The sequence below is a fragment of the Schistocerca nitens genome, chromosome 4 (assembly GCF_023898315.1).
Source record: "Schistocerca nitens isolate TAMUIC-IGC-003100 chromosome 4, iqSchNite1.1, whole genome shotgun sequence".
In the NCBI taxonomy this organism is placed as follows: domain Eukaryota; kingdom Metazoa; phylum Arthropoda; class Insecta; order Orthoptera; family Acrididae; genus Schistocerca; species Schistocerca nitens.
Genome location: NC_064617.1, coordinates 923,006,693 through 923,021,379, shown reverse-complemented (window position 1 = coordinate 923,021,379; position 14,687 = coordinate 923,006,693). Strand labels below are relative to the sequence as shown.

At 40.2% G+C, this 14,687-nt stretch overlaps 1 protein-coding gene across 1 annotated transcript in view; it reads right to left on the bottom strand.

Moving 5' to 3' along the window:
• Positions 1 to 862: 862 nt before the first annotated feature.
• The window catches only part of LOC126253548 (ubiquitin domain-containing protein UBFD1-like), a 59,977-nt gene continuing 46,152 nt past the window's right edge, over positions 863 to 14,687 (bottom strand). Inside the window, exons 5-6 of the mRNA XM_049954954.1 lie at positions 7,202 to 7,390; positions 863 to 1,437 (exon numbers count right to left, since the gene is read on the bottom strand). Coding sequence (XP_049810911.1) covers positions 1,327 to 1,437; positions 7,202 to 7,390 — 300 coding nt within the window. The 3' untranslated portion in view covers positions 863 to 1,326. The remainder of the gene's footprint in view (positions 1,438 to 7,201; positions 7,391 to 14,687) is intronic.

Here is a 14,687-nt window from a genome sequence, read left to right as displayed (position 1 = left end):
TAAAAGTTTTCCGAGGATTTTTCATAATTTTCGTAAATGCCTAACTCAACAACAATCTCTGAAATCACTTCATTCTATATTTGGCAGTCAACTACCTTCAGCAAAGACTGTTTAGTATTGAGGTTTGCAGGTTTTTGTTGCGAGTCAGGCTTCCAGTGATGAATTAGTCCAACACAATTGAAGATGGTTGGCATGTGACTTACTGTGAAATGGAGGCATCATAGACAAATTGAAATTAGCAGTAGATTTGATTTTGAATGAATATTTAACTCTGAAGATCTGTTCATGATGATTTCAGCACAATTTGACCAAAGCTCAAAAAACAGGCTTGTCAGCTGGCGTAATGAAATGCTCAGAAAATTTGAGTGAGGAAAGTTAAAATCTGTATACAACACTGTAACAGGAGACAAAACTTGGAAAAGTCATACTAGAACAGTCATTCACGACGTGCCTATTTATGCTCTTGTGCATCATGAACCACATGTTCATAAAAATCATCATATCTCCTAAATGATTCAAGATACTGAAATGAGTTTTTCGCCTTTCTTTCAGTAAATGATAGCAGGCAATGAGGCACATATGTTGTATGATAAATGCTATAAACTATTTTATTCGCTGAGATATGGAACACCCATAACACTGTAGGAAAATCTAAGAGGCGCACATATAGACGTCCACAACACCTGGGGAATGGTGTAGCAAGATGTATACACATGCTCACAGCAGTGAAAGAGTTAAAGAAGCACTCATCAAACACTAGTAAGGAGGTATTTAACTAGTACACCACACTGGGAAAAGTATATAGATCAAACAGTGCCTATTCTGATTGAGCTGCCCTGGTAATTCCATTAACAAGTCTCAGTTCATACTAAAAGAAAAACTGTTTTCATTTGTGCATTTATTATATATATATAATCAAAACATAAAAATTTAACAGCAATCATTGTTACAATCAACAAAACATAATTAAACAATCTCATAAACTGACATACCATAAAGTCCAGCTATCGAAAGCAAAGGCGAGGTTGATAACTCATAAATACATATATCAGTCCAATCTGTTGTGCTAGCAACAGTAAGAGTATTATATTTTGCTTTACATAAAAAAGACCTAAAAGTCTCAATACAGATAAATCACATATTCATATCAGTGTCTGGTAACTTTCTCACTGCAGATGCACGCCTCCACTTCAATCGAATTGAATGAAAAATCGTGCTGAAAAATACATATCATGTCTTATTACAGTCACATCACAAAACTGTTTTACTTGAAAGGGCAGAAGCACCCACAATGGACTCTGAATTTTTAGTCACCACAGAATAGAATCAGAAGTACTGCCACTTTCCAAGAATGGCATCCTTGATGGCATCTACATACTGAGCTGGCACCCAGTACACCCAGTATCTTGAGGCCTCTGTTGGCCCAAGCTGAATTCCCTGCAAGAATAGTTTTTGAATGTCACTAGCACATTTTAAAACTGTTCTGGCTCACAGATAATTTAAAGGCTATGGCTAAATATATTCGGGTAAATTGCTAAATGAATACTCCACTATCTGGCAACTTATACACTGTAAAAGAACTTCCAAATCCTTTAAAACTATTTATTGGTCTAGAAATTAAATCCAGAACCTTCATAAAATGATCTAACCAAATTAACTATTCTACTGACACATTTAACAGTCTGATTAATGGTTAAATCTGCTGGTATCTCTTGCTTACTTTCCAAAATTCCTCTGCGATAGAGTGACGGATTCCTGGTGTGTGTGTGTGTGTGTGTGTGTGTGTGTGTGTGTGTGTGTGTGTTTGTAGGGGGGTACATTTTCTCTTCTGAACAATGTAACTGTGTAACTGTCTCCTTGTTGTGTGTATCTGCCATTCAATGTGTCAGCTTTACTGTGAGTAGCAATCTATCTTTGTCCGTAATATTGTTCACATAAATTATGGGATTTTTGTGTTTGATGGAACTATAACTCATCACACGCCAGCGATAAAAAAACGTCTCGCCCAGAATTTCGTCTGGTTAGTATATCTGGCAGAAAAAGGACGTTAAAGAGTGGCACTCTGGCAGCACTGTAACAACACGTATTGTAGCTACACCTGAGAGGACAGTTTAATCCTGCTGCACAGTTGACACAATGGCTAGAGTTTTGAGTTACCATGCAGAAGGCTGAGGGTTCTATCCTGGGTTGGGGTGCATTTTTTTTTTTATTCGTTAATTTCATTCTGACATTTCATACTGTAAAATACACCATTTCTTATGTCATATGTACCCTAAGTTTATAACATTTTGTAATGCTGAACACAACAAATACGTGGTTAGACAAATAAGAAATAGACAGTTGAAACAATTAATGGGACCATGGTGATAACACATACAAAAACACTACTGGCCATTCAAATTGCTACACCAAGAAGAAATGCAGATGATAAACGGGTATTCATTGGACAAATATATTATACTAGAACTGACATGTGATTACATTTTCACGCAATTTGGGTGCATAGATCCTGAGAAATCAGTACCCAGAACAACCACCTCTGGCCATAATAACTGCCATGATACGCCTGGGCATTGAGTCAGGTGTGTACAGGTACAGTTGCCCATGCAACTTCAACACAGTACCACAGTTCATCAAGAGTAGTGACTGGCGTATCGTGATGAGCCAGTTGCTCGGCCAACATTGACCAGACGTTTCCAATTGGTGAGAGATGTGGAGAATGTGCTGGCCAGGGCAGCAGTCTAACATTTTCTGTATCCAGAAAGGCCCGTACAGGACCTGCAACATGCAGTCGTGCATTATCTTGCTGAAATGTAGGGTTTTGCAGGGATCGAATGAAAGTTGGAGCCACGGGTCTTAACACATCTGAAATCTAACGTCCACTGTTCAATGTGCCGTCAATGCGAACAAGTGGTGACTGAGACGTGTAACCAATGGCACCCCATACCATCACGCCGGGTGATACTCCAGTATGGCGGCTTTCACCACGATGTCGCCAAACACGGGAGCGACTATCACGATGCTGTAAACAGAACCTGGATTCATCCGAAAATATGGCGTTTTGCCATTCGTGCACCCAGGTTCATCGTTGAGTACACCATCGCAGGTGCTCCTGTCTGTGATGCAGTGTCAAGGGTAACCGCACCCATGGTCTCCGAGCTGATAGTCCATGTTGCTGCAAACGTCGTCCAACTGTTCGTGCATATGGTGGTTGTCTTGTGAAAGTCCCCATCTGTTGATTCAGGGATCGAGACGTGGCTGCACGATCCTTTACAGCCATGCAGATAAGATGCCTGTCAACTTGACTGCTAGTGATACGAGACCATTGGGATCCAGCACTGTGTTCCGTATTACCCTCCTGTAGCCACCGATTCCATATTCTGCTAATAGTCATTGGAACGCGACCAATGCGAGCAGCAATGTCGCGATACGATAAACCGCAATTGCGATAGGCTACAATCCAACCTTTATTAAAGTCGGAAATGTGATGGTACGCATTTCTCCTCCTCACACAAGGCATCACAACAATGTTTCACCAGGCAATGCCAGTCAACTGCTGTTTGTGTATGAGAAATCGGTTGGAAACTTTCCTTATGTCAGCATGTTGTAGGTGTCGCCACCGGCGCCAACCTTGTGTGAATGCTCTGAAGAGCTAATCATTGGTTAAATTTTGCGTCTGTAGCACGCCATCTTCGTGTGTAGCAATTTTAAGGGCCAGTGGTGCAGTAACCGAGTTTGGACATTATTTGCAAAGCACGTTGCTAGTCCTACTGGTAATGTAAGGCCCTAACGAAGTGTAATGGACCTGAACGAAGCAAGAATAATAGTTGGTACTAATCTATGTGACCATTAGAGCAGGGAACAAAGAAAACAGGTTTCGCTTCTAGTAGAGGAAGTGGTGCAAATAAATTTGATCCCATGATGTGGAAAGGGCATCTTTCAAAGCTAACTAATGTTTCATTTCCATGATTGCCGTATGTAAGTGCAAATGTTTTCCAGAGGACCCGCTGCAATCACTGTTGACGTTTAAGATGTCAGATACCGTACCACTTGGACTACATTTACCAAATAAAAAACATACGCTTAAACCCAGGATCAAACCCTCGACCTCCTGCATTCTAACCCAAAACTCTATCCACTGTGCACCAACAGTACAACACAAATACAATGTGTTGCCAGATTGCCACTCTTTAACGTCCTTTTTCTGCTGTATGTACTGGCTGGACGAAATTTTATGACAGACAGTTTTTTATCACTGGCATGTGAGAAGCCGCACTGCGAAGCCTGCGTGTGCGAATTTCGCTTCACCCTGTGTGTGTGTATAAAAACAAAGATGATGTGACTTACCAAATGAAAGTGCTGGCAGGTCGACCAACACACAAACAAACACAAACATACACACAGAATTCAAGCTTTCGCAACAAACTGTTGCCTCATCAGGAAAAAGGGAAGGAGAGGGAAAGACGAAAGGATGTGGGTTTTAAGGGAGAGGGTAAGGAGTCATTCCAATCCCGGGAGCGGAAAGACTTACCTTAGGGGGAAAAAAGGACGGGTACACACTCGCGCGCACACACACACACACACACACACACACACACACACACACAACCATCCACACATACACAGACACAAGCAGACATATTTAAAGACAAAGAGTTTGGGCAGAGATGTCAGTCGAGGCAAAAGTGCAGAGGCAAAGATGTTGAATGACAGGTGAGGTATGAGTGGCGGCAACTTGAAATTAGCGGAGATTGAGGCCTGGTGGATAACGGGAAGAGAGGATATATTGAAGCGCAAGTTCCCATCTCCGGAGTTCGGATAGGTTGGTGTTAGTGGGAAGTATCCAGATAACCCGGACGGTGTAACACTGTGCCAAGATGTGCTGGCCGTGCACCAAGGCATGTTTAGCCACAGGGTGATCCTCATTACCAACAAACACTGTCTGCCTGTGTCCATTCATGCGAATGGACAGTTTGTTGCTGGTCATTCCCACATAGAATGCGTCACAGTGTAGGCAGGTCAGTTGGTAGATCACGTGGGTGCTTTCACACGTGGCTCTGCCTTTGATCGTGTACAACTTCCGGGTTACAGGACTGGAGTAGGTGGTGGTGGGAGGGTGCATGGGACAGGTTTTACACCGGGGGTGGTTACAAGGGTAGGAGCCAGAGGGTAGGGAAGGTGGTTTGGGGATTTCATAGGGATGAACTAACAGGTTACGAAGGTTAGGTGGACGGCGGAATGACACTCTTGGTGGAGTGGGGAGGATTTCATGAAGGATGGATCTCATTTCAGGGCAGGATATTTCCTACGTGGAATGTTTCCCTCTATTATAACCATATCATTAATTTGAACCCAACAATTACGTTTGTTATTGTCGCTGTTGCATTTCGAAATCTTTCCTGTTGTCTTATTTTCTCTTTATTTTCTCTTTCCGTTTTTACCAGTAGTCTCACTTTGTATTCACCTTCCCCCTTTTACCGTAATCTACTATACAATTTTATCCCGCCTATATATACTCAATAATACGTAACCCACTTCCAAACCATAACCAAAAGACTTCCTCAAATCCTGCCCTGAAATGAGATCCATCCTTCATGAAATCCTCCCCACTCCACCAAGAGTGTCTTTCCGCCGCACACACACACACATCCTTCCGCACATACACAGAAAATGTGTGTGTGTGTGTGTGTGTGTGTGTGTGTGTGTGTGTGTGTGTGTGTGTGTGTGTGAGCGCGCGCTCGCGTGCGCGCTTGTATACCCATCCTTTTTTCCCCCTAAGGTAAGCCTTTCCGCTCCCGGGATTGGAATGACTCCTTACCCTCTCCCTTAAAACCCACATCCTTTCGTCTTTCCCTCTCCTTCCCTCTTTCCTGACAAAGCAACCGTTGATTGCGAAAGCTAGAATTTCGTGTGTATGTTTGTGTTTGTTTGTGTTTCTATTGACCTGCCAGCACTTTCGTTCAGTAAGTCACATCATGTGTGTTTTTAGATATATTTTTCCCACACAAACAAACACAAACATACACACGAAATTCAAGCTTTCGCAACAAACTGTTGCCTCATCAGGAAAGAGGGAAGGAGAGGGAAAGACGAAAGGATGTGGGTTTTAAGGGAGAGGGTAAGGAGTCATTCCAATCCCTGGAGTGGAAAGACTTACCTTAGGGGGAAAAAAGGACAGGTATACACTCGCGCGCGCCCACACACACACACACACACACACACACACACACACACACACACATATATCCATCTGCACATACACAGACAATCCATGGATGCGGATAGATATGTGTGTGTGCGAGTGTACACCTGTCCTTTTTTTCCCCTAAGGTAAGTCTTTCCGCTCCCGGGATTGGAATGACTCCTTACCCTCTCCCTTAAAACCCACATCCTTTCATATTTCCCTCTCCTTCCCTCTTTCCCAATGAAGCAACCTTGGGTTGCGAAAGCTTGACATTTGTGTGTGTGTTTGTGTGTCTTTTATTGTGCCTATCAACAACCAACGCTTTCTTGTTTGGTAAGTTACAGCACCTTTGATTTTATATGAGATGTCCAATATGGAGTACAAATATGCAGTTTTAATTCCCAAGGACTGTAACTGTGGCATTTATCAGCAAGCAGAACTTGTGTATAAATAAATTAATTTGGGATTTAACAAGCAAGGAACACAAACTGACACAAAGAGTGTCAAGACTGTTTCATGCTGCAAGAGAGTTATGTCTTGAACAACAACTTGTACGCCAAGGCGTTGACTGAGGGAGAGCAAGTGGCGAAGTGAGTGCAGCCTCATACAGATAATGTTGACAGGTTACCTTTTAGCAGATAATATAGATTTTATCACTGTAAAGTATTTTCAGGAGTCAGCAAAAGTCATTACAAAATTGTACAGCTTCCATTTATAACAGCATACTTTCTTCAGTACCTTGACAGATAAAATCTTAGTGAATGTGAACAAGAAAACATTTGCTACTTGAAACAAAAATCTCAATCTATTTAGAAAATATGTACCATATCAACATTATGAACTAGTACTGTATCTTCTATAATTTTTGTGTCTTTCTGTGACTGTGAAATAAAATCATTAAACATTGGAGTGATATATTTTAAGGGGTAACCTAGGAATTTTCCAAATTCCTGTGTGTAGTAACAAAACAAATAGGCTATAACTATGAAGATATAATGAATGAAATGAGGCTATTACCATTATGTGATACTCATCATGGCCATCAATCGGCTCACTAACAACTGCCTTAATTGATGTCATGGGTATCTTGTCAGTGCGTTCTTTAGTGCCAATCCACACCTGATCTTGCTCCATTTTGAAAGTGAGACGTACCTTTCCACCAGATTTATTTAACATTCCTGACAGAGGAAATGGTGGCAATGGATCCTAAAGAAAAAAAAAAAAAACACCCTTTTTAAATACAAAACAGATCATAAAGGTGATCTTAATGAAAACTGCATTTTTCTGAAAGTACGAAAAACACAGAACAGATTTAGAATAGCAATTTCCTAATATTATGCAACTTTCTTCATTTTATAGATTAATTACTAAAGCATCACAATCAGCAGTTACCTGTAATTACATCTCTCATCAAATGATAACACAATGTATACATGTATGCCATACTCCTTCAAAAACAATTTACGATTTTTTCATACTTATTTGTGAATCAAACTAACATGAACATTCCCAACGAACATCTAGATTATGATTTGATATCTATCACCAACAAATGGTTGCTCTTTTCAATACAAACAACTTCCACTCATTCACTGATGCAAATGTGAATGAACACAGATAGTCTAGCACAAGAAATGAACTTTCTACACCATACTATCCTTCACTGTCACTATTTCTATCAGGTGAAACAAATAAGGTCTGTGTCTTGGAACAGAAAGAATTCAAATGTAGTTCAAATTTCCTGTACTAATGAGATATTTTGGCAGGTGTAAAATGAACCTTTAAATGAAGTAACAAGTAATGAAATACACAATAATTAAAAGACCATCACTTCGGTGTGGGGTGGGGTGGAATGGGGTGGGTGGGTGGGGGGGGGGGGGGGGGGAGACCATTTGAAGCGAATCAGAAAGAAGATAAGGTGTAAGGATTTCCAGTCAGATGAAAAAGGTGTAGTTTCAACAGCAGCACAAAATGGTGTAACAGGAGCAGAGCTACTTATAAATAGGAAGAGTGGTAATTACCATATTTACCTAAGTATAAAACAACCCTTATTATAAAACAATCCTCTTTTTCCATGAGGCTTATTGAGAAAAATTAATTTTCAACATATTTTGGGTCTAAAAAGTTAATATTATACATATTCTACATTTATTATCTACATTTAGATAATATTATGAGAAATAAAATGAAAAAGAAATGATTTGCATTAATTTGTAAGGTGTTTTCTTTTCTAAATTTTTCACTTACTAACCTTGTCACCAGTGGTATCACTATTTTTAATCTTCGTCATACTCAAAGCACAGCTGTGAAATTTATATTTTTGCTGTCACAAACATTTGGCTATTTCTTCTGAATATGTGGCAATTTCTGAGATTGTGGTTACTGTGGGACCTGGGAACACAGCTGTTTATTCCAATTACATGTTCGATTTCACTTCTATACTGACATGGGAATGTTACAATGTCTCTTGCTTCAAACTATATCATCTGCCTGCTGCACTCTCACTCTCTCTCTCTCTCTCTCTCTCTCTCTCTCTCTCTCTCTCTCATTGGCTGTGTAGAGCCAACAGTTAACACACCCCCTTTCATTCCTGTCATATGTCACGATGAGCATAGATGACACTGCAGCATGAAACAAATAAGACCACCACCGGCCCCCATCTAGGCTTTTATCGTCTCCTGCAGAAATTAGTACTCTTGTTGAGCATTTGACCAAATTTAAATTCAATTCAACACTGGCTACAATCCCCCATGAACAATGGACCTTGCCGTTGGTGGGGAGGCTTGCGTGCCTCAGCGATACAGATGGCCGTACCGTAGGTGCAACCACAACGGAGAGGTATCTGTTGAGAGGCCAGACAAACATGTGGTTCCTGAAGAGGGGCAGCAGCCTTTTCAGTAGTTGCAGGGGCAACAGTCTGGATGATTGACTGATCTGGCCTTGTAACGTTAACCAAAACGGCCTTGCTGTGCTGGTACTGCGAACAGCTGAAAGCAAGGGGAAACTACAGCCGTAATTTTTCCCGAGGACATGCAGCTTTACTGTATGATTAAATGATGATGGCGTCCTCTTGGGTAAAATATTCCGGAGGTAAAATAGTCCCCCATTCGGATCTCCGGGCGGGGACTACTCAAGAGGACGTCGTTATCAGGAGAAAGAAAACTGGCGTTCTACGAATCGGAGCATGGAATGTCAGATCCCTTAATCGGGCAGGTAGGTTAGAAAATTTAAAAAGGGAAATGGATAGGTTAAAGTTAGATATAGTGGGAATTAGTGAAGTTCGGTGGCAGGAGGAACAAGACTTTTGGTCAGGTGATTACAGGGTTATAAATACAAAATCAAATAGGGGTAATGCAGGAGCAGGTTTAATAATGAATAAAAAAATAGGAGTGCGGGTTAGCTACTACAAACAGCATAGTGAACGCATTATTGTGGCCAAGATAGATACGAAGCCCATGCCTACTACATTAGTACAAGTTTATATGCCAACTAGCTCTGCAGATGATGAAGAAATTGATGAAATGTATGACAAGATAAAAGAAATTATCCAGGTAGTGGAGGGAGACGAAAATTTAATAGTCATGGGCGACTGGAATTCGTCAGTAGGAAAAGGGAGAGAAGGAAACATAGTAGGTGAATATGGATTGGGGGGAAGAAATGAAAGAGGAAGCCGCCTTGTAGAATTTTGCACAGAGCATAACCTAATCATAGCTAACACTTGGTTCAAGAATCATAAAAGAAGGTTGTATACCTGGAAGAATCCAGGAGATACTAAAAGGTATCAGATAGATTATATAATGGTAAGACAGAGATTTAGGAACCAGGTTTTAAATTGTAAGACATTTCCAGGGGCAGATGTGGATTCTGACCACAATCTATTGGTTATGATCTGCAGATTGAAACTGAAGACACTGCAAAAAGGTGGGAATTTAAGGATATGGGACCTGGATGAACTGAAAGAACAAGAGGTTGTAGAGAGTTTCAGGGAGAGCATAAGGGAACAATTGACAGGAATGGGGGAAAGAAATACAGTAGAAGAGGAATGGGTAGCTCTGAGGGATGAAGTAGTGAAGGCAGCAGAGGGTCAAGTAGGTAAAAAGACGAGGGCTAATAGAAATCCTTGGGTAACAGAAGAAATATTGAATTTAATTGATGAAAGGAGAAAATATAAAAATGCAGTAAATGAAACAGGCAAAAAGGAATACAAACGTCTCAAAAATGAAATCGACAGGAAGTGCAAAATGGCTAAGCAGGGATGGCTAGAGGACAGATGCAAGGAAGTAGAGGCTTGTCTCACTAGGGGTAAGATAGATACTGCCTACAGGAAAATTAAAGAGACCTTTGGAGAGAAGAGAACCACTTGTATGAATATCAAGAGCTCAGATGGCATCCCCGTTCTAAGCAAAGAAGGGAAGGCAGAAAGGTGGAAGGAGTATATAGAGGGTTTATACAAGGGCGAAGTACTTGAGGACAATATTATGGAAATGGAAGAGGATGTAGATGAAGACGAAATGGGAGATAAGATACTGCGTGAAGAGTTTGACAGAGCACTGAAAGACCCGAGTCGAAACAAGGCCCCGGGAGTAGACAACATTCCATTAGAACTACTGATGGCCTTGGGAGAGCCAGTCATGACAAAACTCTACCATCTGGTGAGCAAGATGTATTAGACAGGCGAAATACCCTCAGACTTCAAGAAGAATATAATAATTCCAATCCCAAAGGAAGCAGGTGTTGACAGATGTGAAAATTACCGAACTATCAGTTTAATAAGTCACAGCTGCAAAATACTAACGCGAATTCTTTACAAACGAATGGAAAAACTGGTAGAAGCGGACCTCGGGGAAGATCAGTTTGGATTCCGTAGAAATGTTGGAACACGCGAGGCAATACCAACCTTACGACTTATCTTAGAAGAAAGATTAAGAAAAGGCAAACCTACGTTTCTAGCATTTGTAGACTTAGAGAAAGCTTTTGACAACGTTAACTGGAATACTCTCTTTCAAATTCTGAAGGTGGCAGGGGTAAAATACAGGGAGCGAAAGGCTATTTACAATTTGTACAGAAACCAGATGGCAGTTATAAGAGTCGAGGGGCATGAAAGGGAAGCAGTGGTTGGGAAAGGAGTGAGACAGGGTTGTAGCCTCTCCCCAATGTTATTCAATCTGTATATTGAGCAAGCAGTAAAGGAAACAAAAGAAAATTCGGAGTAGATTAAAATTCATGGAGAAGAAGTAAAAACTTTGAGGTTCGCCGATGACATTGTAATTCTGTCAGAGACAGTAAAGGACTTGGAAGAGCAGTTGAACGGAATGGACAGTGTCTTGAAAGGAGGATATAAGATGAACATCAACAAAAGCAAAATGAGGATAATGGAATGTAGTCAAATTAAATCGGGTGATGCTGAGGGGATTAGATTAGGAAATGAGACACTTAAAGTAGTAAAGGAGTTTTGCTATTTAGGGAGCAAAATAACTGATGATGGTCGAAGTAGAGAGGATATAAAATGTAGACTGGCAATGGCAAGGAAATCGTTTCTGAAGAAGAGAAATTTGTTAACATCGAGTATAGATTTAAGTGTCAGGAAGTCGTTTCTGAAAGTATTTGTATGGAGTGTAGCCATGTATCGAAGTGAAACATGGACGATAACCAGTTTGGACAAGAAGAGAATAGAAGCTTTCGAAATGTGGTGCTACAGAAGAATGCTGAAGATAAGGTGGGTAGATCACGTAACTAATGAGGAGGTATTGAATAGTATTGGGGAGAAGAGAAGTTTGTGGCACAACTTGACTAGAAGAAGGGATCGGTTGGTAGGACATGTTTTGAGGCATCAAGGGATCACAAATTTAGCATTGGAGGGCAGTGTGGAGGGTAAAAATCGTAGAGGGAGACCAAGAGATCAATACACTAAGCAGATTCAGAAGGATGTAGGTTGCAGTAGGTACTGGGAGATGAAGAAGCTTGCACAGGATAGAGTAGCATGGAGAGCTGCATCAAACCAGTCTCAGGACTGAAGACCACAACAACAACAACAACAACAACAACAACAACAACAACTGGCTACAAATGTATTCAGGTAAACTGCAAATTAAACAGATTTAGGGATACTCCAGTTTAAACATGGTAGATGTTCCTGAAACGTTAAACTATGCAGTATCGATTCCCACGGTTGGCAACACAACGTAATTTGCTAACTGCTCACTACTCCCCCTCCGACCCTTTTGTGGTATTATGCTTTAGCAACTGAACACGGACTGCAATATCTTTTAGGGTGCAAGTCATATGTAATAACAGCAACTAGTACATAGGTGAAGATCGCAATCACAATCAGCCCAATTCTCAAACTTGCGCTCGTCCCACCATTTACTGATGTCTGTTGGTACCATCTCCACACAACAGATTTAGCCGCTGTACTTTTTTCTTGTGACAACAATTACAGTCATTTTAATATGATTTCTTTTGTTTCGTTCTCAATAAATTTTCCTTCTTGTTTCATCTGAATGTCAGCATCATGTTCTATAGCTGATTAAAAGTTGGAAACATTTTTACCTGGTATTCTAATAATGAACAGTGACAGACTTTCTCGTTTGCAACCCACTTAGTAAATCATTACAGTCTCTTGTAATCAAATAAAATATTGATCCAAGTTCAGAACCAAGGATTTTAAGGACAGCATTTCTGCTTTTGAATGTTTACTTAAAAAGCAGCATAATGTTTGTACTCATACATGTATGTGAACTTTTATTGCAAACCTGCTCAAATAGAACAAGAGCTTGTAAAATGATAAAATTTTGTGCTGTTTCCTTCTGCATTTCACAAAATTTTAAGCACACCAATGGATTGTTGTAATGGTTAGATCATAGAGTCTCAGTGCTGAGCCAGTCAAATGTCACACGATTGTTCATGCAATGTCAATACTGCATTGAGCGTTTCGGCATATCGGGAAATCCTGAACCTGAAAGGTGAGTATCATTTGCACAGGCCTGCCTTTCTAAATTCTTCAAAATAAAAGCCATAACTTCATCTGTTAATATAAGAAGACTCCAATATACTTTATTAAACAATGTAAAAATGTCAACCTCAGCAGCAGTAGTTTAATTTGCTAATATAAGACGATTCTTTACTTTTTGAACAACAAACCGGGGAAAAAAAACTTGTCTTATAATCGAGTAAATGCATTATTGTGGAAATTTCAGTGATAAGAGTTGTTTTCATACAATACAATTCTATTTAAAGCAAACACGTGCATTTTCAACAGCAGAAACAAAGTTATCAATAGTAAACGTCCAAGGAAGAAAGTCACACCCCAGAAACGGATGTGTGTGTTCTTTTGTTTAAAACATTTTCAAAAAAGAATGGTAATTGAAAAATAGACAAATGAAAAATGTGTGTGTTTGGAGCCAACTCTTCTAATGCTGTCCTCACAGGGTGCAGGTGCGCCTCCGTTCTCTCTAAGGCAGCTGCAGCTTGTGTAGGCTACCTGTCAAGCATACCTACTGCAAGGGACGGGGTTACAACAAAAGCTAGGAGCAGACAGACAGGAACTGGGAAACAAAAACTAAAAAACAAGACAGGATTAAGAAGGGGAACTAAATGGGCACAAGTGGTTGAATCATAGGAAATTTGCTATAGAAAACACTGTCCTCACTTTGGGAGTTACTGATATTTTTGGTCATGCCAATCACGTGAAATCAGCACACCGAGTGCTTTCTGTGTATTTGACAAATCTCCAACCTGCTACATCAATGTTTTACAGTTGGACAAGTTCTATGTGCTGACCAAGAAGCTGTTATTTAAAATCAGCCCATTTCCTTCATCAATGCAAATTTAGTTCCAAATAATTGCAACATGCTTTACATTTATCAAACACAAACATTTTCCTGCAACAGGAAATTATGTCTGCTCATCTTGTTTTCAGTAGAAAGCTGAATCTGGAATCATTGCCGACAAAATTGTAGCAACTTTATGTAAGTTAAGTAAGATTACTTTATTGGAAATTTAAGTTGTTTTTTCTGAATATGGAAAATGACAACTAAAAATAATAAATTTTCTCTGTACGAGGAATTTTTGGAGAAAGACATATGGTCAATAGCAGGCTAGTACTCATAATGGGGAATTTGCTTTGGCCACCAGATTCATATGCTGGCATAACAGTTGAAGCAAAACCGAGTTCACAGGTGCATGCAGGTTGACTTTTGATGTCACCTGCAGAAAATATTAACAATTTTCATACGAAAATTCCTCTTCGATTTGTTTGTTTGGCCAATGATTAATGGTGTTTGTTTATAGGCATGACCTCCAGAAACTGCCTTTGGCTGGAATGGGTATCCATGCTCAGATGTTAGAAGCAGCACACACAAAGTTCATTTAGAAGGAAATATACGCCCCACTTGCCCTGTGTAATTCATCAAATAGCACTACTGGCCAACCCTAGAGGAGGTACAGTGTTTTCAAGTTACTACCCTCATTTGCTTTGTTCACAATGAACCTTATGTACATTTTG